Source organism: Salmo salar, unplaced genomic scaffold (assembly GCF_965601325.2).
Source record: "Salmo salar unplaced genomic scaffold, fSalSal1 ptg000432l, whole genome shotgun sequence".
Classification (NCBI taxonomy): domain Eukaryota; kingdom Metazoa; phylum Chordata; class Actinopteri; order Salmoniformes; family Salmonidae; genus Salmo; species Salmo salar.
The window spans coordinates 2,362,501-2,388,101 of NW_027675387.1; the positions used below are offsets into that span (position 1 = coordinate 2,362,501).

The following is a 25,601-nucleotide window of genomic DNA, read 5'->3' on the forward strand; positions in this document are numbered from 1 at the left end:
GCTGGTGTAGTCTATAGCTGAGCTGGTTAAACTGTAGTAGGGTCCACATAGATACTAGTCATGCTGGTGTAGTCTATAGCTGAGCTGGTTAAACTGTAGTAGGGTCCACATAGATACTAGTCATGCTGGTGTAGTCTATAGCTGAGCTGGTTAAACTGTGGTAGGGTCCACATAGATACTAGTCATGCTGGTGTAGTCTATAGCTGACTGGTTAAACTGTAGTAGGGTCCACATAGATACTAGTCATGCTGGTGTAGTCTATAGCTGAGCTGGTTAAACTGTAGTAGGGTCCACATAGATACTAGTCATGCTGGTGTAGTCTATAGCTGAGCTGGTTAAACTGTAGTAGTAGGGTCCACATAGATACTAGTCATGCTGGTGTAGTCTATAGCTGAGCTGGTTAAACTGTAGTAGGGTCCACATAGATACTAGTCATGCTGGTGTAGTCTATAGCTGAGCTGGTTAAACTGTAGTAGGGTCCACATAGATACTAGTCACGCTGGTGTAGTCTATAGCTGAGCTGGTTAAACTGTAGTAGGGTCCACATAGATACTAGTCACGCTGGTGTAGTCTATAGCTGAGCTGGTTAAACTGTAGTAGGGTCCACATAGATACTAGTCACGCTGGTGTAGTCTATAGCTGAGCTGGTTAAACTGTAGTAGGGTCCACATAGATACTAGTCATGCTGGTGTAGTCTATAGCTGAGCTGGTTAAACTGTAGTAGGGTCCACATAGATACTAGTCATGCTGGTGTAGTCTATAGCTGAGCTGGTTAAACTGTAGTAGGGTCCACATAGATACTAGTCATGCTGGTGTAGTCTATAGCTGAGCTGGTTAAACTGTAGTAGGGTCCACATAGATACTAGTCACGCTGGTGTAGTCTATAGCTGAGCTGGTTAAACTGTAGTAGGGTCCACATAGATACTAGTCATGCTGGTGTCGTCTATAGCTGAGCTGGTTAAACTGTAGTAGGGTCCACATAGATACTAGTCACGCTGGTGTAGTCTATAGCTGAGCTGGTTAAACTGTAGTAGGGTCCACATAGATACTAGTCACGCTGGTGTAGTCTATAGCTGAGCTGGTTAAACTGTAGTAGGGTCCACATAGATACTAGTCACGCTGGTGTAGTCTATAGCTGAGCTGGTTAAACTGTAGTAGGGTCCACATAGATACTAGTCACGCTGGTGTAGTCTATAGCTGAGCTGGTTAAACTGTAGTAGGGTCCACATAGATACTAGTCATGCTGGTGTAGTCTATAGCTGAGCTGGTTAAACTGTAGTAGGGTCCACATAGATACTAGTCATGCTGGTGTAGTCTATAGCTGAGCTGGTTAAACTGTAGTAGGGTCCACATAGATACTAGTCATGCTGGTGTAGTCTATAGCTGAGCTGGTTAAACTGTAGTAGGGTCCACATAGATACTAGTCACGCTGGTGTAGTCTATAGCTGAGCTGGTTAAACTGTAGTAGGGTCCACATAGATACTAGTCACGCTGGTGTAGTCTATAGCTGAGCTGGTTAAACTGTAGTAGGGTCCACATAGATACTAGTCACGCTGGTGTAGTCTATAGCTGAGCTGGTTAAACTGTAGTAGGGTCCACATAGATACTAGTCACGCTGGTGTAGTCTATAGCTGAGCTGGTTAAACTGTAGTAGGGTCCACATAGATACTAGTCATGCTGGTGTAGTCTATAGCTGAGCTGGTTAAACTGTAGTAGGGTCCACATAGATACTAGTCATGCTGGTGTAGTCTATAGCTGAGCTGGTTAAACTGTAGTAGGGTCCACATAGATACTAGTCATGCTGGTGTAGTCTATAGCTGAGCTGGTTAAACTGTAGTAGGGTCCACATAGATACTAGTCATGCTGGTGTAGTCTATAGCTGAGCTGGTTAAACTGTAGTAGGGTCCACATAGATACTAGTCATGCTGGTGTAGTCTATAGCTGAGCTGGTTAAACTGTAGTAGGGTCCACATAGATACTAGTCATGCTGGTGTAATCTATAGCTGAGCTGGTTAAACTGTAGTTGGGTCCACATAGATACTAGTCATGCTGGTGTAGTCTATAGCTGAGCTGGTTAAACTGTAGTAGGGTCCACATAGATACTAGTCATGCTGGTGTAGTCTATAGCTGAGCTGGTTAAACTGTAGTAGGGTCCACATAGATACTAGTCATGCTGGTGTAGTCTATAGCTGAGCTGGTTAAACTGTTGTCATTCAGAACCATTGATATGTTTTCTCAGTTGGTTCTCTGTCTCTATGCAATTCTCCTCAGTATCATTGATCAGCTCGGCCCTAATTGATGTTTCTCTGTCACCTGGAGCTGCATGGAAAATGGTCCAGGAACAAAAGGACAATTCAGGACTAGTCAGCCCACTACAAGCTGGTATCACTTACTTTCTACTAAACTATATGGACTGGTTTCCCAGACACAGATTAATCCTAGTCCTGGACTAAAAAGCGTGTTCAATGTGTCATCTTTCATCCTCCCATACTGCTCAGTCCAGCAACATTAAACCTGTCCAGCAGGTGGTGCTATTGACCAAACAATAAAAGCAGCCGATATCTGGACTTGCCACTCAGTATATCAGTAATGTTCAGAATAGTACTTTAATATCATTGGAGATTGATGGTCTTTTTAATCCACTATCCAGAGTCAGGAACAGATGAAGTTAGGTCTGCTACTGTTCAGTGATTAAATATGATTTATGGTGATGGGAAATAAAAAAAATCCAACACTAAACTTCATCTAGTAATAGTTTTCCTTTGTTATTTATTCCAAGGTGAGTCTTTAACTTGTAAATGGATTGTGTGGAGGTGAGCTAGTGGTGTGGCTGATAGAATAGAATGAAAAGAGAGGAAGAGGAAGAGGGGAGGAGTGAAGGGCTGTTCAAGAAACCAGATGAGGAAGAGAAAGATATTCAGGGGAATTACTGTCTCTGTTCCAAATGGTTCCCTATTCCCTACGTAGTGCACTACGGTGCTTCTGACCAGGTCTAAAGTAGTGTTCTACGTAGGGAATAGGGTGTAGATTTATTAGAATATCATGCTTTAGTGTTTGTCACAAAACAATATTAGATCTCCACCCACCCACACATTGTTATGTTGTCAGGTTGTTCCTCTGTGTTCCTGATTGAAAATCCATTAACAATGAATCACAAACTAATGATATTCCAGTTGTGTTTAGACATCTTCATGTCTGACGTCCCCCAGTTCTGTTCAGACCCGTTGAACTGGGTCACATTGTAAATTGTACAATGTGTACAAGGGTACATATTAAGTTGTACTCTTGGCTGTAGTAGATGCCCTCTACTGTTTCCGTGTTGTCGATGTTGGTGCTTATGGGAAGTGATGGCGGGACCCTCCGGGACTCTGCCTTTGGCCAGGCACTTCAGGATGGCACCCTGGAGATTCCACCACCTGCATCACTCCCTGGGGCTGAAGACCTGGGACCTGTTCCTCACGTCGTCGTCGGCGACGAGGCCTTCCCTTTAAGACCCAACCTCATGAGGCCCTACGCTGGACGCCAGCTGCCATTGCCAAAGCCTGTAAGGATCTTTAACAAACGACTGTCCAGGGCAAGGTTAGTTGTTGAATGCGCCTTTGGGATTCTGGCAGCCCGGTGGAGAATGTATCGGAGAGTGCTTGGTCTCAGCCCCTCAAATGTCGATGCCTGTGTGAAGGCCACGTGTTCTCCACAACTACCTGCGGAGGTCATTCCAGGAGCCGCTCCGGATGGAGATGGGCACGCCAAATGGTCACCTACCTGATGTCACCAGGGCAGGTGCCAACAACGCCCCCAGACAGGCACTCCAGGTGAGGGAGAAGCTGACCACCTACTTCTCATCGCCAGCAGGTGAAGTCCCATGGCAGTTTGCCGTGGAGGGAAACAGCTCTTTGAAGAGCCCAATAACACAAAGGTTATTTTAAGAACCATCCACCGTTGTCCATAAAATATCATTTTTTCCCCCAGATGACTTTATGTATCATTGTCTCTCTTCATTTGGAAGCTATATTTAAGTGACATTTGGGAGTAAAGACCACACCTTAAAACCCCTTCCCTCTCTCATTAACGTCAGTATTATACACACCTGGCATGGTACATCAGGTGAGCAGGACCACACCTTAACCCCTTCCCTCTCTCATTAACGTCAGTATTATACACACCTGGCATGGTACATCAGGTGAGCAGGACCACACCTTAACCCCTTCCCTCTCTCATTAACGTCAGTATTATACACACCTGGCATGGTACATCAGGTGAGCAGGACCACACCTTAACCCCTTCCCTCTCTCATTAACGTCAGTATTATACACACCTGGCATGGTACATCAGGTGAGCAGGACCACACCTTAACCCCTTCCCTCTCTCATTAACGTCAGTATTATACACACCTGGCATGGTACATCAGGTGAGCAGGACCACACCTTAACCCCTTCCCTCTCTCATTAACGTCAGTATTATACACACCTGGCATGGTACATCAGGTGAGCAGGACCACACCTTAAAACCCCTTCCCTCTCTCATTAACGTCAGTATTATACACACCTGGCATGGTACATCAGGTGAGCAGGACCACACCTTAACCCTTCCCTCTCTCATTAACGTCAGTATTATACACACCTGGCATGGTACATCAGGTGAGCAGGAGCACACCTTAACCCCTTCCCTCTCTCATTAACGTCAGTATTATACACACCTGGCATGGTACATCAGGTGAGCAGGACCACACCTTAAAACCCCTTCCCTCTCTCATTAACGTCAGTATTATACACACCTGGCATGGTACATCAGGTGAGCAGGACCACACCTTAACCCTTCCCTCTCTCATTAACGTCAGTATTATACACACCTGGCATGGTACATCAGGTGAGCAGGACCACACCTTAACCCCTTCCCTCTCTCATTAACGTCAGTATTATACACACCTGGCATGGTACATCAGGTGAGCAGGACCACACCTTAACCCCTTCCCTCTCTCATTAACGTCAGTATTATACACACCTGGCATGGTACATCAGGTGAGCAGGACCACACCTTAACCCCTTCCCTCTCTCATTAACGTCAGTATTATACACACCTGGCATGGTACATCAGGTGAGCAGGACCACACCTTAACCCCTTCCCTCTCTCATTAACGTCAGTATTATACACACCTGGCATGGTACATCAGGTGAGCAGGAGCACTAATTAAGGTTATAGGACATACAGTTAGTATGATAACTAAGGGAAAGGGTAACCTAGGGTCCATACAAATAGTACAGTTTAACACCATGTTCACTGGCCTGACAAAATACAGGTGGGAAAAGAATGAATTAGGAAGAGAATGTGTTTTTACTTTCATCTTGTCGTAGATCTGCGAAGGTGTAGGGAAGAAATGAGCAGATTAAGTCTAAATGAGATATTAATAAACAACTGACTATGAAAACATCATTTAATAAGTATTCAAGTACAGGAAAGAACATGACCGGTACGTGTAAAAAATGTTTTAAAAAAATACAACTATTGAAAGAGGTGTGTGTGCGTGTAAACATTTCAAAAAGAGCATCTGTGAATTCTTCAGTGTTTGAGTTTCAATTCTGTCAATTCAGAAATCTATGTAACACTAATAATGAATGCTATCCCGAGACTTTATAAACTAATGACTATGAATTGACTGAATTTAAACGGAACAGACGTGTGTGAAAAGAAAGGTACAATGATGGAGGTGAAGAACAACAACCAGACAACTCCTCTCCTCTTCCTGTCCTTCCTGTGAGCTGCTCGGCTAAATGGACTCCATCTCTGGAAGGGAACAACAACCAGACAACTCCTCTCCTCTTCCTGTCCTTCCTGTGAGCTGCTCGGCTAAATGGACTCCATCTCTGGAAGGGAACAACAACCAGACAACTCCTCTCCTCTTCCTGTCCTTCCTGTGAGCTGCTCGGCTAAATGGACTCCATCTCTGGAAGGGAACAACAACCAGACAACTCCTCTCCTCTTCCTGTCCTTCCTGTGAGCTGCTCGGCTAAATGGACTCCATCTCTGGAAGGGAACAACAACCAGACAACTCCTCTCCTCTTCCTGTCCTTCCTGTGAGCTGCTCGGCTAAATGGACTCCATCTCTGGAAGGGAACAACAACCAGACAACTCCTCTCCTCTTCCTGTCCTTCCTGTGAGCTGCTCGGCTAAATGGACTCCATCTCTGGAAGGGAAGAACAACAACCAGACAACTCCTCTCCTCTTCCTGTCCTTCCTGTGAGCTGCTCGGCTAAATGGACTCCATCTCTGGAAGGGAAGAGAAAAACAACACATACAAGCTTAACATAATAGAAAACCATAAAAGGTGAGATTTATGTTAACTAAATACTGCTTGTATAGTGTAGTTAGAGGCATAAATATTGGAACAGTGCAGTAAAGTTGGTAATACTTGCTGTTTACTCATGGAATTTGTATTTCAGAGATAAAGATGAATATGACAGGAAAATATTTAGACAGTAAACTGTTGTTTAGGGATATTTTCTAACCTAGAAACAACAGCTGTACATTTGCCTCATATTAATACTTTGATCTGAAATACCAATTAGCCTACATGAGTATACTGTAAAGAATGACCTACTTCACTGTGGCAACACTTATGACACTACCTGTGATGTGGAGAAGGAAAAAAACGTACCATTGAACTCGGCTTGGAAAAGCAGCTGATACATTTTAACTTTGACTGCTGCTTTTCTTTGCTGAGGCAGCCTCTTCAGGGTTGTGGCACCAGGCTCATGGCAAAGAGGGTCTCTTCATCCTCCTTCCTGTGAGCATCAGGTTGGGCTGCATCCCTCTCGACGGCTTGGAGGAGCCTCTGCTGAAATGAGTTGAGTGGATCTGGAACCTTCGATGACGCCTGGTGTGACGTTGTTCCTCTTCGTTTCTCTCTCTGTTTGTCTCCACGGCCACATCCTGTTCAACGAGGTCCTCAGTGGTCACTTCCGTGAGGTTCATAATAATCTCAGGTGGTCCTAGATCCAGAGGTGCTTCCTCCATTTCATCGTCTTCCATGGCTGCACCGATGGTGGTGATACTTGTGGATGATGTAGACATTGTAGAGGGTCTCGCAGCACCGATGGTGGTCATACTTGTGGATGATGTAGACATTGTAGAGGATCTCGCAGCACCGATGGTGGTCATACTTGTGGATGATGTAGACATTGTAGAGGATCTCGCAGCACCGATGGTGGTGATACTTGTGGATGATGTAGACATTGTAGAGGATCTCGCTGCACCGATGGTGGTGATACTTGTGGATGATGTAGACATTGTAGAGGGTCTCGCAGCACCGATGGTGGTGATACTTGTGGATGATGTAGAGGATCTCGCAGCACCGATGGTGGTGATACTTGTGGATGATGTAGACATTGTAGAGGGGTCTCGCTGCACCGATGGTGGTGATACTTGTGGATGATGTAGACATTGTAGAGGGTCTCGCAGCACCGATGGTGGTCATACTTGTGGATGATGTAGACATTGTAGAGGGTCTCGCTGCACCGATGGTGGTGATACTTGTGGATGATGTAGACATTGTAGAGGGGTCTCGCTGCACCGGTGGTGGTCATACTTGTGGATGATGTAGACATTGTAGAGGATCTCGCAGCACCGATGGTGGTGATACTCGTGGATGATGTAGACATTGTAGAGGATCTCGCAGCACCGATGGTGGTCATACTCGTGGATGATGTAGACATTGTAGAGGGTCTCGCTGCAGCGGTGGAGGCGATGGTCGCAGTTGTAGGTGACATTGAGGGTCTTGATGCACCGGTGGGGACAACACTTGTGGATGATGTAGTAGAGGGTCTGGCTGTAAAATTGCCACTCGTTGCCCAAGGCACAATAAATGGATCCAGAAAAGAAAGAATGTGGCAGAAGCACCAAGGCTGCTGGCCTGAAGCTGCTGACCCAGACCTCTTCTTCTCTTTCTCTGTCCTTCTCTCTCTCTGATACCTGTCCCTGAGTCCTCTCCACTTCCTCCTCCAGTCTTCTTCTACATAGACATGATAAGCCAAACCATTACCTAGCATACCTATAGTTATTAGATAGTTATCATGGACATGTCACCTACTGTACACATAGACACACACACGGTTATCTGACCAAATTATCAGGGGTACAGTAGTATCTACCATTTCTAGGACTATTTATGACATACACACTCACTCTTTCAAACATGATTATTTGGTAAAGTTATCAGGGGTAGTAACTAGCATAATTTATTTGACTATTTCTTTCACACACACACACCTCATTGGCTAGGTTAGCAAGCTAGGTTAGCTAGCTAGCTAACTAGCCACATCTAGCACGTGCTCACTACTAAACTGACCTGGCAATCCTACTATCGTGGACACTTGTCTCCAAGCAGCATTTTTTTGTGTTTATGTCCCTGTAGCTGTCAGCAGTTGTGTCAAAAAGACACGGTTTTGAGGATACTGCGAAAATGATTCTCTCCTCCATGTGTCCAACCGCATGCGACCATCTGCAAAAGATACCTGCATCAGTATAGTTGCCTAGCTGCGCAAAATGTTACGTAGCAGTGATGCAATGACGCAGTCGGTGTGTTCGAAGCGTCAGTATAGTTGCCTAGCTGCGCAAAATGTTACGTAGCAGTGATGCAATGACGCAGTCGGTGTGTTCGAAGCGTCAGTATAGTTGCCTAGCTGCGCAAAATGTTACGTAGCAGTGATGCAATGACGCAGTCGGTGTGTTCGAAGCGTAAGTGACCCGTTATACAAAATAAGAATTGTTCTTATCAGCCTGACTAGGGCTGGGCGATATATCGATATAAAAAATATATCGATATATATTTTAAATGTGATATGAAATTAGACAATTTCGCATATATCGATATAGTTCAAATGTACGCTTTGACCCTTGCTCCAAGCAAGCTGCAGACCCGGAGCTCTCTGCGCTGCTCCCCGCGCCGCCTCTTTCATGCACAGAGGGCGGAGGGGCAGGAACAGACACTTCAACAAACATGGAGGAAGCAACAGCGTCTGCGGAGCGTTTTGACGAGGAATTGCTTAGTAAAAGAAAAAGCATTGGCTCAGTAATTTGGAGATGGTTCGGATTCAAAGTATCAGATGAGCAACAAAATCACGTTATATGTAGGCAGTGCCATAAAAAAAAGTTACAGCCAGGGGTGGAAGCACTACAAATCTTTTTCACCACCTAAAACAGTGGCACAAACTGCAATACGAAGAGTGTGTGAAACTGCGCGCTGCAGAAGCCCCAGCCGCAAGCCGTCGACAACCCGGAAAAGCCCCGAAACAAAGCTCACTGCAAACTTCATTTTCCCGCAGTGTGCCTTTATGAAAAGAAAATTGGCAAGTGGTGTACTATAACTACAGCGGTGTCCTATCACATTGCTAAAGATATGGTCCCTGTTGCAACTGTGGAACAAATCGGATTCAAAAAGCTACTGAAAACTATGGACCCGAGATATGAGCTTCCCAACTACTTTACACGAGAAGCACTGCCACAAATGTCCACTGAAGTCAGGCAGAGCCTTGCTGACCGGCTCGCTAACGGGACCCATTTTGGCGTTGACCAGCGATATGTGGTCGAGCAGGACAATGTGAGCCTTACATGAAGCGTGACATGTTCACTTCATTCAACGACTGGGGGAGATGAAAACAGCGTCGTGTCTCCAAAACAAGTTATTTCCCCCCAGGATCACACCGGTGAGCATATAGCTGAGGCCTCGCAGGACGCAAGCTGGGAAACTCCAAGAAAAGCATCCGGTTGCTATAACAACCGCCAACGGGAGCGACGTGGTCAGAGCGGTGGAGCTGAACGATGAGGATGCAGTGCTTCGGTCAGACTACACTTGGCTATTGGGGAGTGCAGTGTTTTATTAAGGAGTATTCACATATTTTACTTTAAAGAAAAAAACATATTAAAATATTAGTTTTTTATTATTTTCCTTTGTGTCTGTCTGCAACTTGTTTTGTTTTATGCTGCTGTCTTGGCCAAAAATTGATTAAGTAGATTAATAAAACACAAAACATAAAGTGCTAAAAGTAAAATCATTTACAATACAGGATGGTAGATTTCAGAACCATATTTATTAGGTTATTGGATAAGAATTAGTGATGCATTGATGTGTTTACCACTTTAATGTTACAGCTGGTAAATGTGAGGTAATTATGACTTTAAAATGCTGGTTAGCCTGTTGATATCATCAAGGTAACATATTTAGTTATTATGATAGACTATAGTTTTTTCTCTGGATTGAAGAGCCAACTGCAAAGTAACTAGAAACTAATGTTGACACGTAGGTAGGCCTAAACATTGTGGAGTTTTTAGTGGAGTAGAAATATGAAGTAGCATTAAATACTAAGCATAAATACTAAGAACAACAACAAGAACGAAACATCAGTAAATGTACATACAGTATAGTCATCATTTATAAATTATACACAAATAATAATACATAAAAATCACTTACAGGATTCAAATTCACAAAATAAATGAATATAATATTTGATATTTATGATTAGGACTGGCGTTGATTAAAAAAAATAAACTATGAAACAAGAAAATATTAATGTAGAATATTTCTAAAGCTTGATTTTGGAAAGCACTTAGTTGTATGAGTGTGTTAAAGTGAAAACAGAGTCAAATTTCTGGCATAAGCACATTTGTTTAATAGTTTTTTTTTTGATTCTGACAGGACATGGCATGAATGACAAGCGCGTCACCCGGGCCATTTCTCTGTGCAAGAGAATTGTAAGCTGTTTTTGGTACAGCTGGAAGAAAAGGAGACATCTTGCTGAAGTCCAGATTCAGCTGGGTCTGCCAAGTCACCAACTCATAACCGAGTCTGCCACACGCTGGGGATCAAGGCAGCAGATGATAGAGAGAGTCCTGGAGCAGGAAGGAGCACTGGCCAAAGTCCTGTCTAATGACAAAAAGACCAGGCACCTTGTCCCTACCTGGCAGGACTTAGAGGTCCTAGAAGCAGTCCAAAAGGTCCTGAAACCTCTCCAGGACTTTACCGATGCTTTGTCAGGTGAGGAGTACGTCACTCTATCATATGTAAAACCTGTGCTGCACCTTTTTAACGAAAGTCTCCTGGCATGTGAAGAGGGTGATAGCGAGCTTTGCAAATCGATCAAGACCAGCATTGTTGAGTACCTCAACCGCAAGTATTCTGACCCAGCCACTACTGACCTATTGGAGATGGCTTCATTTGTGGATCCACGCTTCAGGGCCACCTATATCCCAAGTGAAAAAGTTGATGCATTGAAGCACAGAGCTGTCTTGGAGGTGGAGACGCTACTGGCTGATCAGAGCAGCTGTCAACCGCCTTACCTACGTGTGCCAACTGTGCCTGAGCCTGCAGATGGAGAAGCAGCAGTGGCACCAAAAGCTAAGACACTGGCAAGCTTCTTCAAGCAGCGCACAGCCACCACCACTGCGCCACCAACCAAGAGGGAGGCTATTGAAAATGAACTGTCAAGTTACTTGCAGTCAGCAAGTGTGGAGAGTGACACTGATCCCCTCAAGTGGTGGAAGGATCATGAAGTTGTCTTTCCAGCTCTGAGCCACCTGGCAAAAAAAGTATCTCTTGGTACCAGCTACCAGTTCACCCTCCGAAAGGGTTTTCAGCTGCAGTGGCAATATCGTGACCTGCCACAGAGCATCTCTGAAGCCGGATGCCGTTGACAGGCTGGTGTTTCTCGCACAAAATCTTTAAACGAAGGAGGACACGCTTGTCTTCTAATGTCTACCTCAAGACAGCATTACTGTTTATCAAAGTAAAAAAAGAGGGGGAAAATGTTTATTGAGTTGATAGTCTGTTTCTTGTGCAACTGGTTGAGGCTGTTCAGATAAGAAATTGAGTTAACAAAAAGCAAATGGTAATCTCAGGCTGATGTTTAAAACACATTTTCTCAAACTGAGCACTTTATTTTGTTCTTTATTTATATATAATTGCTGCCCTTATTAGGGTTTGTCATATTTTATTATTTTGTAATGTTCGTTATTTGCATCTGTGGATTTGTTAGAAAGGAGAAGAAATCTGTAATTTGATTTTAATAAGCCATTTAAAGTTGTCAAACTAAAAAAAAAGTTGACTTTTCTCATAAATATATATATAATATTTATTTCAGAAAAAGATAGGCCTATTTTATTTTATAGGCTATTTTTGTTTAAGATATTTTTATTTATTTAAATGTGCACCTTATGGAGCTTTGATTTCAAAAAGGTCGTCCTGTTGTTCTACAGTGTTTATGTTTACATGTTGTTGTTATTTGAACAGCTGAGCATTTAATCTGAACCAGGTGAAGAGCCCTGTTTATTATTTATTCATTTGATTTTTCAACTGTTCACTGAAATAGCCGCTTTCAATAAAACTACTTGAGACATGTCATATCTGGCTTTGACTTTGACTGAACATTTGCTCTCACTTTGCAGAAAAAATATCAGGATATATATCTTATATCGATATTCAGCCTAAATATATCGGGATATGACTTTTGGTCCATATCGCCCAGCCCTAGCTCAAGCATTATTGAGCACATCTGCAGCAATAAGTGACTGACTGACCTGACAGGTGACTTGACAGGTGACCTGCCATGATACTATGCCTTTAGAGGTGGGGGTGGAAATGCAGTTGTTGTTCAGTCACTGCATGAATATTAAATATGGGTTATGCATATTCAATTTTTTTTGTCCTCTAGTAAAACAAGTTGTTGTTGAACCAACTACAAATACTTCAATAAAATAGACGACTATTACATATTGGCCTATGTGTTTTCTTGCTGTGTTTCCATCCAGTAAAACTGTTAAGGAGAGAACGTTAGCATACAAAAGCTGTCCTCAATCTTCAGCTGGAAAGATGTCCAGTTCCAGTTATGATATTGGCAAATACTGTTTGTGGTTTCTGAAAGTACAGAATAAAGAGGAATTATTCATTAGAATACAATATAAGGATATAGCAATAAAACAATATTACAAATAACATAAAAATAGTTTATTGCATTGACAAAATCCCAGATTTGAGTTCTAACAGTAAGAAAGTAACTTTTGAGCTCCACAAGGGGGCAAGGCAGGGCAGAACAGAGCCATGCTGAATAGACCACATAAACAAACCATGGTCATATGTTTTATTTTATTTAACAACAAATTATTATTTACCTATGATGGCCTACACCGGCCAAACTCGGACAACGCTGGGCCAATTGTGCGCTGCCCTATGGGACTCCCAATCACAGCCAGTTGTGATACAGCCTGGATTTGAACCAGGGAGTCTGTAGTGACGTCTCTAGCACTGATGTGCAGTGCCTTTGACCGCTGCGCCACTAGGGAGTCATAAGGCCATGTAGCTTCAAAATACAACACAAGATAATACTTCTGACGCAATTAGCATTGTTTTACAGAGCTGATAGAAAAATGTAGCTAGCTACCTAAGCACGATTGAATATAACACCATAAAGATTATGTTACGCACGCCTCTAGAAAGAGGGAACGCAACACCCTACTACAACTTACCTCTCCGTGGTGTGAAAGAGATATGGACTGTAGGTGTGAGTAAGGATGACAAATAGGCAGAGAATTTATTCCTTCACACGGTAAGTTTGGGGAAAAGGGGCTGGACGGAACCAAAGCAAAGAAAGTAAATATCAAAACCCCCTCTCCTACCTTACCTGCCTACCCACTACTTACCTAACTAGCACCACCTGGTGCACTAACCAAAATACAGGGGATGGTCCGCCCAGGTCTTTCCTAGTGTGCATAGACAGTAAATAGTATGGGTTATGTATGCCCAGGTCTTTCCTAGTGTGCATAGATAGTAAATACTACGGGTATATGTATGCCCGCGGTCCTCTTGCCTAAACACTCCCTAGGTGCCTTCCCCTTCTCCAGTGAGTGTGTGTGTGTGTGTGTGTCCAGTGAGTGTGTGTGTGTGTGTGTCCAGTGAGTGTGTGTGTGTGTGTGTCCAGTGAGTGTGTGTGTGTGTGTGTCCAGTGAGTGTGTGTGTGTGTGTGTGTGTGTGTGTGTGTGTGTGTGTGTGTATGTTCAGAGTGTGTCCAGTGTGTGCGTGTTCAGTGTGTGTTCATTGTGTGTGTGTGTGTTCAGTGTGTGTGTGTCCAGTGTGTCCAGTGTGTGTGTGTGTGTGTGTGTGTGTGTGTGTGTGTGTGTGTGTGTGTGTGTGTGTGTCCAGTGTGTGTGTGTGTGTGTGTGTGTCTAGTGTGTTTGTGTGTGTCCAGTTATTATTTCAGGGACACTGAGTCGCCATCATCATAAACCCTAAATCCTGGATAGAGGGGCTCAGTGAATGTGGAGGTGAATGTGATCAGGTGGGTCAGTGTGTCAGAGGAGGCTCTATAGAAGGACAGAGTGCCGGCTGACCAGTCCAGATACACTCCTACTCTGTGGGGGCTGGAGGAGGGGACGTCTATGGTAGTGAGATTATTATTATACCAGGCAATGTATCTGTTGTCAGAGCAGAACAGACTCCAGGACTTGTCATTGTGTCCAAGCCAAAAGTCAATAACCCCTCCTCTCCTCCTGATTCCTTTATATGTCACTCCTATAACAGCCCAACTCCCACTCCACTCTACCTCCCAGTAACAGCGCCCAGTCAGACCCTCTCTACACAGCACCTGTCTCCAGTCCTCAAATCTCTCTGGGTGATCAGGATACGGCTGCTTCTCTGTCCTACATGTCAGCTTTCTGTTCTCCTCAGACAGAGAGAGGAGTCTGTCTACTGTGTTTAGGTCCAGTGTGAGATCACAGACATCTGATGGATGAAACCAGACACAATATTAGAAATCATCATTCACATTAGAATGTTTACTCACTTTTCACTAATTCATTTAATATAGATGTTACACACACACACACACACACACACACACACACACACACACACACACACACACACACACACACACACACACACACACACACACACACACACACACACTGTCAAAGCAACTCTTTGTAAATTTTGGTGACCCTGATTTGTGCTTCTGTAGAACTACAGCTGATATTTAATATGACCAAGTCAGTAATGATGGTGGTCTTTGAATTAACTTGAATTAAGACTTATTCTTAGTCATATTCTTCACAGCAGTCAACACTCACATTTTCTAAGTCCAGGTTTCATTCTGTTCTCTCCACCATGTTCCACACTGTAGCGGTAAGCAGAAAAACAGACAGTCATTGAGAGATACACCTGAACACACACACACACTAGACACACACACACACACACACACTAGACACACACACACACAGGACACACACACAGGACACACACACAGGACACACACACACAGGACACACACACACAGGACACACACACACAGGACACACACACATAACTTTGTCCAAGTGGTGGTCAGAATGTTTGTCTTAACTAGCCTGAAAAGTCAAACATGTCTGATATGAACATTGACATAAACCCTCTACCGACTTGAGTTTCTCCAGTCTGCAGTGTGGATCCTCCAGTCCAGCAGAGAGCAGTCTGACTCCTGAGTCTCCTGGGTGATTGTAGCTCAGGTCCAGCTCTCTCAGGTGTGAGGGGTTTGACCTCAGAGCTGAGACCAGAGAAGCACAGCCTTCCTCTGTGACTAGACAGCCTGACAGCCTGCAAAGAGACAAATCATGTCAGTCAAAAGACAGACAGATGTATCATATTATAAATTACAGATTATCAACGTTTTGCCTGCAGATAGAAACATGTATAATACAAATATTTGAGTAGACTGACCAGACCAGTTTAAAAGCAGTATCAGTCAAAACAACCAGTGAGGTATCAGATTTAGATTGTATTGAGAATACAGTCCGCACCATATCTATTTTGACAGTGAAGATAACATTTTAAATGTGGCTCTAAACTCCAACATTTTGGATTTCAGATCAAATGTTTCATATGAGGTGACAGTATATAATGTCACCTTTTATATGAGGATATTTTCATACATATCTGTTTCACCATTTAGAAAAATGAAAGCGCTTTATGTATCTAGTCCCCCTATTTAAAGAAGTCATACGTTTTCGGACCAATTCACTTAAAGTGTGTTAAATTAGTCAAAAGTTTAGTGTTTGGTCCCATATTCTTTGACTGCAATGACTACATCAAGCCTGTGACTGCCATGATTGAGAAAGATCATGAATAATAATGAGTGAGAGAGTTACAGAGGCTACAACAAAACATGCTAACCTCTCACCATTACCAATAACAGAGACTACAACAAAACATGCTAACCTCTCACCATTACCAATAACAGAGGCTACAACAAAACATGCTAACCTCTCACCATTACCAATAACAGAGGCTACAACAAAACATGCTAACCTCTCACCATTACCAATAACAGAGGATACAACAAAACATGCTAACCTCTCACCATTACCAATAACAGAGACTACAACAAAACATGCTAACCTCTCACCATTACCAATAACAGAGACTACAACGAAACACTTGTTGACCAACTACAGGAATACTGACCTCAGAGTCTCCAGTCTGCAGTGTGGATCCTCCAGTCCAGCAGAGAGCAGCTTCACTCCTGAATCCTTCAGGTCATTGTTACTCAGGTCCAGCTCTCTCAGGTGTGAGGGGTTTGAACTGAGAACTGAGGCCAACACTTTACAGGATGTGTCTGTGAGTTTACAGCCAGTGAGTCTGCCAACACAGAAGAAATACAATGACAGACAGGTTGTATTAAAATTATACGCTTAGCTTTCCCTGTTTACGCTGTTACCCGTTTACAAATAATGTGTTGGGTTTGACCACAGAGCTGAGAACAGAGAAGCACAGTCTTCCTCTGTGACTCCACAGCCTGACAGCCTGCAAAGAGTCAAATCATATTAAAACCACACTGCTATTCTTTGGTGGTGAAAATAGTGTCAGTATATTTCTTCAACTTATTTAGATATATCAGTCATGAAACCTTCCATATCTATTCAGAAATTAAGGTATCATATTATAAATTACAAAATATCAAAGTTTTGCCTGCAGATAGAAACATGTATAGTACAAATATTTGAGTAGACTGACCAGTATCAGTCAAAAGACAGACAGTGAGGTATCAGATTTAGATTGTATTGAGTATACAGTCCACACCATATCTATTTTGACAGTGAAGATAACATTTTAAATGTGGCTCTATACTCCAACATTTTGGATTTCAGATCAAATGTTTCATATGAGGTGACAGTATATAATGTCACCTTTTATTTGAGGATATTTTCATACATTTCTGTTTCACCATTTAGAAAAATGAAAGCACTTCATGTATCTAGTCCCCCTATTTAAAGAAGTCATATGTTTTCTGACCAATTCACTCATAGTGTATTAAATTAGTCAAAAGTTTAGTATTTGGTCCCATATTCTTTGACTGCCATGATTGAGAAAGATCATGAATAATAATGAGTGAGAGAGTTACAGAGGATACAACAAAACATGCTAACCTCTCACCATTACCAATAACAGAGGCTACAACAAAACATACTGTCGTGTCTTTGGGGGTACCATTAAACTGAAGATATGTTTATCAATTAGCTCCCTGTAATTATTATCACGCGATTAAACTGATTAATTGTTTAATTGTAATTAACTAGGAGGTCGGGGCACCAAGGAGAATATTCAGATTACAAAGCTATAATTTTCCTAATATAACTTTCCTATACTATAATATTCTATTCTATTATAGTATAGACCGATTATCTCCTAGTTTAAATGGTGTATTTACCTCTAGTCCAGTCTCATTCCAAAACGTCGTAAATTGTTGTATCTGCACGAACCCAGTCTTTACTAAAATCATCCATACCTCAATTGTCTTAAAATCATTTATTTACTACACTAAGTAATTAACAGAAAAACATACAAACAGTAATTATTGTCACAAAGGATTGGTATCGGAATGTGCCCTACTGGCTAAACAGTCAGGTCGGCCTGTTGAACAATGGGTCATAAAAGGTCGGCTGAGAAGTTACACAGGGTGATTTAATATTAACAATTGACAATTGAAGGCTCACTCATTCGGGAACAATTGCAATCAATATATATTTACGCTCAGTGTGTCGTTCTGATTCTTGTTGGAGAGTAGTTCTGTTGGGGAGTTTTGTCCGCGTTCTCTCTCTCTCTCTCTCGGTTAGAATGGATCTTTCAGAGCAACCTTCATTAATGTCGTCATCGAATGGTTGCTTCGTTGGTCTTCGCGTTCAATGATATAATTTACTTAGCTGCAGACTAATAATTAATATCAAAGACTTTTTCTTATTCTGTCGGTATCAATAGTCTAAAAGTTAACCACGTGGTATGGTTCAATTTCAGTAGAGTACTAGGATGGTCAAACCTCTGGCCATAGAGTGTAGGCCTGGTCTGGAGAAATGTAAATCATGGAGTGTTTTATAGTGCCCATCGAACAGGCTGATCAAATGACGCCTGGTCCTGTATATGTCCCTGGGGCGTGCCTATGACTGAGTTAGATTTGGTTACAGAAATACAATTCTATCACATTACATCAGTACATAGCATCTCAATGTCTTACAAAAGCTTTATCCTTATCAATACATTCCATACAACCATGTGAGGCAAGTCTTAAACTGAGTCTATTATATAAACAGTTTTATGGTAATATGGCAATATTGTCTCTTCTGAGTATCACAAAATGGTACCAGCGGATCAGTTCGTAGCTGGATTCTTCAATTCTATGAGTTGGAATAATTTCCTTTGTCTCTCTATGGGCCATGTGGCCAGAGACTTTCCTGGAATTTTAGAGTTTTTTCTACCCTTTACACACAGGGTGGATTGTGTGCAAAAGGGAGAGGCCAACGTCATGACAATACTAACCTCTCACCATTACAATAACAGATGCTACAACAAAACATGCTAACCTCTCACCATTACCAATAACAGAGGCTACAACAAAACATGCTAACCTCTCACCATTACCAATAACAGAAGATACAACAAAACATGCTAACCTCTCACCATTACCAATAACAGAGGCTACAACAAAACATGCTAACTTCTCACCATTACCAATAACAGATGCTACAACAAAACATGCTAACCTCTCACCATTACCAATAACAGAGGCTACAACAAAACATGCTAACCTCTCACCATTACAATAACAGAGGCTACAACAAAACATGCTAACCTCTCACCATTACCAATGTATTTATTTATAAGCACCTCACATTGTGGTTACTCACGACTTGGTAGATATTCCCTCAGCGAAGTATGGCAGTTCCATGCAGGTTTCCTCACAAAGTCCAAGGCAAGCACAGCTACCCATGCAGACAGTACTCCTTAGCAGTAACCGATATCCCCATGGCAACACGAACTCGTTAAGCTTCCCAAGCAATTATCTCCCGGTGTCGCACGATGCTAGGCTAACCTCTAGGCTGGCTAATACCTCCACGACGAGACGGTAGCTTCAGTCTTTACTAAGTTTTAACTAAATTATAACAACTCTTTTATTAAATAAAACATGTATTTCCCTTCATGTCTTAGTAGCTATGGGTTTTGTTCTACTTCTGTCGTCTTCTTTTATAATTTTTCTTCACCAACCGTCCTGAGGTAAAACGTCCATCCTTTCACCAACGTCTTTTTCCCTCCCCTTAACCAGGTCAACTCCCATTGGCAACAACTTAACAAGCGACCTTATTGGTCAAAACGTAAACTTCAAAGTAAAACAAACTATTCACTTATACATTAAATAAATATTTATTTAAAAAGCATAATGCATTAACAACATTACAGTTTAGGAGCAATTCAATCATCTTTTAAATATAATACCAATTAATTATAACAAATAAACTCAATACTTGGTTCAAACAAGGGTATTACACAAACATACAGTAAATAATACAGTAGAAAAATAAGTCTATATACAATGTGAGCAAATTAAGTGAAATAAGGGAGGTAAAGGCAAAAAAGGCCATGGTGGCAAAGTAAATACATAGAGCAAGTAAAACACTGGAATAGTAGATATGTAGTGTAAGAAAGTGCAAAGTAGAAATAATGGGGTGCAAAGGAGCTAAATAAATAAATACAGTAGGGGAAGAGGTAGTTGGGCTAAGTTATAGATGGGCTATGTACAGGTGCAGTAATCTGCTCTGACAGCTGGTGCTTAAAGCTAGTGAGGGAGATAAGTGTTTCCAGTTTTAGAGATTTTTGTAGTTCGTTCCAGTCATTGGCAGCAGAGAACTGGAAGAAGAGGCGGCCGAAGGAGGAATTGGCTTTGGGAGTGACCAGGGAGATATACCTGCTGGAGCGCGTGCTACAGGTGGGTGCTGCTATGGTGACCAGCGAGCTGAGATAAGGGGGGACTTTACCTAGCAGGGTCTTGTAGATGACCTGGAGCCAGTGGGTTTGGCGACGAGTATGAAGCGAGGGCCAACCAACGAGAGTGTACAGGTCGCAGTGGTGGGTAGTATATGGGGCTTTGGTGACAAAACGAATGGCACTGTGATAGACTGCATCCAATGTATTGAGTAGGGTATTGGAGGCTATTTTGTAAATGACATCGCCGAAGTCGAGGATCGGTAGGATGGTCAGTTTTATAAGGGTATGTTTGGCAGCATGAGTGAAGGATGCTATGTTGCGAAATAGGAAGCCGATTCTAGATTTAACTTTGGATTGGAGATGCTTATAGTGAGTCTGGAAGGAGAGTTTACAGTCTAACCAGACACCCAGGTATTTGTAGTTGTCCACATATTCTAAGTCAGAACCGTCCAGAGTAGTGATGCTGGACAGGCGGGCAGGTGCAGGCAGCGATCGGTTGAAGAGCATGCATTTAGTTTTACTTGTATTTAAGAGCAGTTGGAGGCCACGGAAGGAGAGTTGTATGGCATTGAAGCTCGTCTGGAGGTTAGTTAACACAGTGTCCAAAGAATGGCCAGAAGTATACAGAATAATACCAATAACAGAGGGGGTCTGATCTTTGTGCCTCTGTAAATTTCTCATTCATCATCATTAACGATTCATTCATGATTATTCATAATCATGGTAGCATCCACATGAATGTAGAAGTGTTCAGAAACATCTTCTATTCTTACTGACAATACAAGTGAAGTGACTCCAAAATGACAGGACATTATTCACCATTCAGTTTCTATTAGGAAAAACATAATCCAAAACACAACCAAAACAAACTGAAAAATGAATTCAACAAGTTAGTAGAATCACAAGCTTGATGTAATCACTGCAGGCATGGAATATGGTACAACTACTAAACTTATGACTACTTTAATACAATATAAGTGAATTTGTCCAAATAATTAGGACTTCTTCAAATGGGAGAACTACGTACAGAAAGTGCTTTAATTTGTAAATGGTAAAACAGATATGAATGAAAATACCCTCAACTAAAAGGTGACATTCTGTAAGGTCACCTAATATGACACATCTCAAATCCAAAATGCTGGAGCATAGCACCACATCTAAAACTGTAAGCTTCACTGTCCAAACACATATGGTGTGGACTATGTGTGTCTGGTAAACACATGTGGATCTGGTGAACAGTTATCACTTGTTGACCAACTACAGGAATACTGACCTCAGAGTCTCCAGTTTACAGTGGGGATTCCCCAGTACAGCAGAGAGCAGCTTCACTCCTGAATCCTTCAGGTCATTGTTACTCAGGTCCAGCTCTCTCAGGTGTGAGGGGTTTGACCTCAGAGCTGAGACCAGAGAAGCACAGCCTTCCTCTGTGACTAGACAGCCTGACAGCCTGCAAAGAGTCAAATCATATTAAAATCACACTGCTATGCTTTGGTGGTGAAAATAGTGGAAGTATAATTTTTCAACATTTTTCAGATATCAGTGTCCTGAAACCTGCCATATCTATTCGTAAATTAATGTATCATCATTAAAAATGACAAATTATCAAAGTTTTGCCTGCAGATAGAAACATGTATAATACAAATATTTGAGTAGACTGACCAGACCAGTTTAAAAGCAGTATCAGTCAAAAGACAGACAGTGAGGTATCAGATTTAGATTGTATTGAGTATACAGTCCACACCATAGCTATTTTGACAGTGAAGCAAACATTTTAAATGTGGCTCTGTACTCCAACATTTTGGATTTCAGATCAAATGTTTCATATGAGGTTACAGTATATAATGTCACCTTTTATTTGAGGGTATTTTAATACATACAGTTGAAGTCAGAAGTTTACATACACCTTAGCCAAATACATTTAAACTCCATTTTTACAATTCCTGACATTTAATCCTAGTAAAAATCCCCTGTCTTAGGTCAGTTAGGATCACCACTTTATTTTAAGAATGTGAAATGTCAGAATAATAGTAGAGAAAATGATTAATTTCAGCTTTTATTTCTTTCATCACATTCCCAGTGGGTCAGAAGTTTACATACGCTCAATTAGTATTTGGTAGTATTGCCTTTAAATTGTTTAACTTGGGTTAAACGTTTCGGGTAGCCTTCCACAAGCTTCCCACAATAAGTTGGGTGAATTTTGGCCCATTCCTCCTGACAGAGCTGGTGTAACTGAGTCAGGTTTGTAGGCCTCTTGCTCGCACACGCTTTTTCAGTTCTGCCCACAAATTTCTATAGGATTGAGGTCAAGGTTTTGTGATGGTCACTCCAATACCTTGACTTTGTTGTCCTTAAGCCATTTTTCCACAACTTTGGAAGTATTGTTGGGGTCATTTTCCATTTGGAAGACCCATTTGTGACCAAGCTTTAACTTCCTGACTGATGTCTTGAGATGTTGCATCAATATATCCACGTAATTTTCCTCCCTCATGATGCCATCTATTTTGTGAAGTGCACCAGTCCCTCCTGCAGCAAAACACCCCCACAACATGATGCTGCCACCCCCGGGCTTCACGGTTGGGATGGTGTTCTTTGGCTTGCAAGCCTCCCCCTTTTTCCTCCAAACATAACGATGGTCATTATGGCCAAACAGTTCTTGTATTGTTTCATCTGACCAGAGGACATTTCTCCAGAAACTACGATCTTTGTCCCCATGTGCAGTTGCAAACTGTAGTCTGGCTTTTTTTAATGGTGGTTTTGGAGCAGTGGCTTCTTCCTTGCTGAGCAACCTTTCAGATTATGTCGATATAGGGCTTGTTTTACTGTGGATATAGATACTTTTGTACCTGTTTCCTCCAACATCTTCACAAGGTCTTTTGCTGTTGTTCTGGGATTGATTTGCACCAAAGTAAGTTAATCTCTAGGAGACAGAACGCGTCTCCTTCCTGAGCGGAATGGCGGCTGTGTGGTCCCATGGTGTTTAGACTTGCGTACTATTGTTTGAACAGATGAACGTGTTACCTTCAGGCGTTTGGAAATTGCTCCCAAGGATGAACCAGACTTGTGGAGGTCTAGAATTTTTTTTCTGAGATCTTGGCTGATTTCTTTTCATTTTCCCATGATGTCAAGCAAAGAGGCACTGAGTTTGAAGGTAGGCCTTGAAATACATCCAAATGATGTCAATTAGCCTACCAGATGCTTCTAAAGCCATAACATAATTTTCTGGAATTTTCCATGCTGTTTAAAGGAACAGTCAACTTATTGTATGTAAACTTCTGACCCACTGGAATTGTATTACAGTGAATTATAAGTGAAATAATCTGTCGGTAAACAATTGTTTCAAAAATTACTTGTGTCATGCACAAAGTAGATGTCCTAACCGACTTGCCAAAACTATATAGTTTGTTAACCTGTTATGGCTAGGGGGCAGTATTTTCACGGCTGGATAAAAAACGTACCCAATTTAATCTGATTATTAGTCCTGCCCAGAAACTAGAATATGCATATAATTATTAGCTTTGGATAGAAAACACTCCAAAGTTTCTAAAACTGTTTGAATGGTGTCTGTGAGTATAACAGAACTCATTTGGCAGGCCAAAACATGAGAAGATTCTGTACAGGAAGTGGCCTGTCTGACCATTTCTTGAACTTCTTTGCCATCTCTATCCATTACAAAGGATCTCTGCTCTAACGTGACACTTCCTACGTCTTCCATGGGCGCTCAGAGCCCGGGAAAAAGCTGAATGACGTAATTCAAAGACCTGGCTGAAACACACGAGCGCTTTTGCTAAGTGGTCTATCAGAGGACAAAGGGCTTAGGCTCGCGCACTAGCCGCCCCCGTCTTTGTGTTTTTCCCTCTATTTGCCGAAACACAGATTCCCGGTCGGAATATTATCGCTTTTTTACGAGAAAAATGGCATAAAAATGTATTTTAAACAGCGGTTGACATGCTTCGAAGTACGGTAATGAAATATTTAGAAATCTTTTGTCACGAAATGCGCCATGCGCGCGACCCTTATTTACCATTCGGATAGTGTCTAGAACGCACGAACAAAACGCCGCTATTTGGATATAACGATGGATTATTTTGGACCAAACCAACATTTGTTATTGAAGTAGAAGTCCTGGGAGTGCATTCTGACGAAGAACAGGAAAGGTAATCAAACTTTTCTAATAGTAAATCTGATATTGGTGAGTGCTAAACTTGGTGGGTGTCTAAATAGCTAGCCCTGTGATGCCGGGCTATCTACTGAGAATATTGTAAAATGTGCTTTCACCGAAAAGTTATTTTAAAAATCGGACATATCGAGTGCATAGAGGAGGTCTGTATCTATAATTCTTAACATAATTGTTATGTTTTTTGTGAACGTTTATCGTGAGTAATTTAGTAAATTCACCGGAGGTTTGCGGGGGGTATGCTAGTTCTGAACGTCACATGCTAATGTAAAAAAGCTGGTTTTTGATATAAATATGAACTTGATTGAACAAAACATGCATGTATTGTATAACATAATGTCCTAGGGTTGTCATCTGATGAAGATCATCAAAGGTTAGTGCTGCATTTAGCTGTGGTTTTGTTTTTTTGTGACATTATATGCTAGCTTGAAAAATGGGTATTCTGATTATTTCTGGCTGGGTACTCTGCTGACATAATCGAATGTTTTGCTTTCGCTGTAAAGCCTTTTTGAAATCGGACAGTGTGGTTAGATTAACGAGAGTCTTGTCTTTAAAATGCTGTAAAATAGTCATATGTTTGAAAAATTGAAGTTTTCGGATTTTAGAGGAATTTGTATTTCGCGCCACGCCCATCATTGGATATTGGAGCAGGTGTTCCGCTAGCGGAACATCTAGATGTAAGAGGTTAACAAGAAATTTGTGGAGATGTTCAAAAACACGTTTTAATGACTCCAACCTAAGTGTATGTACACTTCCGACTTCAACTGTATGTGATTGACGATTAAAAATTAAATTCTGATGATGCCATGATTAAGAAAAATCATGAATAAATCATGAATCAGAATGAGTGAAAAAGTTACAGAGGCCACAAAAAAACATGCTAACCTCTCACCATTACCAATAACAGAAGCTACAACAAAACATGCTAACCTCTCACCATTACCAATAACAGAGGCTACAACAAAACAGCTAACCTCTCACCATTACCAATTACAGAGGCTACAACAAAACATGCTAACGTCTCACCATTACTAAAAGCAGAGGCTACAACAAAACATACTAACCTCTCACCATTACCAATAACAGAGGCTAAAACAAAACATGCTAACATCTCACCATTACCAATAACAGAGGCTACAACAAAACATGCTAACC

The 25,601-nt window shown here is 41.8% G+C and overlaps 1 protein-coding gene and 1 long non-coding RNA gene across 2 annotated transcripts in view; one reads left to right on the forward strand and one right to left on the reverse strand.

The window, feature by feature from the left end:
• LOC145876099 (uncharacterized) overlaps positions 1 to 4,032 on the forward strand; it is a 6,084-nt gene extending 2,052 nt beyond the window's left edge. Inside the window, exon 3 of the long non-coding RNA XR_014391407.1 lies at positions 1 to 4,032. This exon is cut by the window's left edge and continues 912 nt beyond it. This is a non-coding gene — a long non-coding RNA (uncharacterized LOC145876099).
• Positions 4,033 to 6,727: 2,695 nt separating this feature from the next.
• On the reverse strand, positions 6,728 to 8,630 carry LOC145876055 (uncharacterized). Its single transcript, XM_082971827.1, has 3 exons — positions 8,342 to 8,630; positions 7,528 to 8,005; positions 6,728 to 6,832 (listed from the first exon to the last, which is right to left on the reverse strand). The coding sequence occupies exons 1-3, from the start codon at positions 8,470 to 8,472 to the stop codon at positions 6,728 to 6,730; spliced, it is 714 nt and encodes a 237-aa protein (XP_082827953.1). The 5' UTR covers positions 8,473 to 8,630.
• Between the last annotated feature and the right edge of the window lie 16,971 nt (positions 8,631 to 25,601).

Excerpts from the sequence above, each read along its gene's own strand:
- LOC145876055 (XM_082971827.1), bottom strand. The coding sequence starts at position 8,472 with ATGGAGGAGAGAATCATTTTCGCAGTATCCTCAAAACCGTGTCTTTTT. Across the intron at positions 8,006-8,341 it reads CACGATAGTAGGATTGCCAG|AAGAAGACTGGAGGAGGAAG; the intron begins GTCAGTTTAGTA and ends ATGTCTATGTAG. Across the intron at positions 6,833-7,527 it reads AATGTCTACATCATCCACAA|CAGAGGCTCCTCCAAGCCGT; the intron begins GTATCACCACCA and ends AACTCATTTCAG.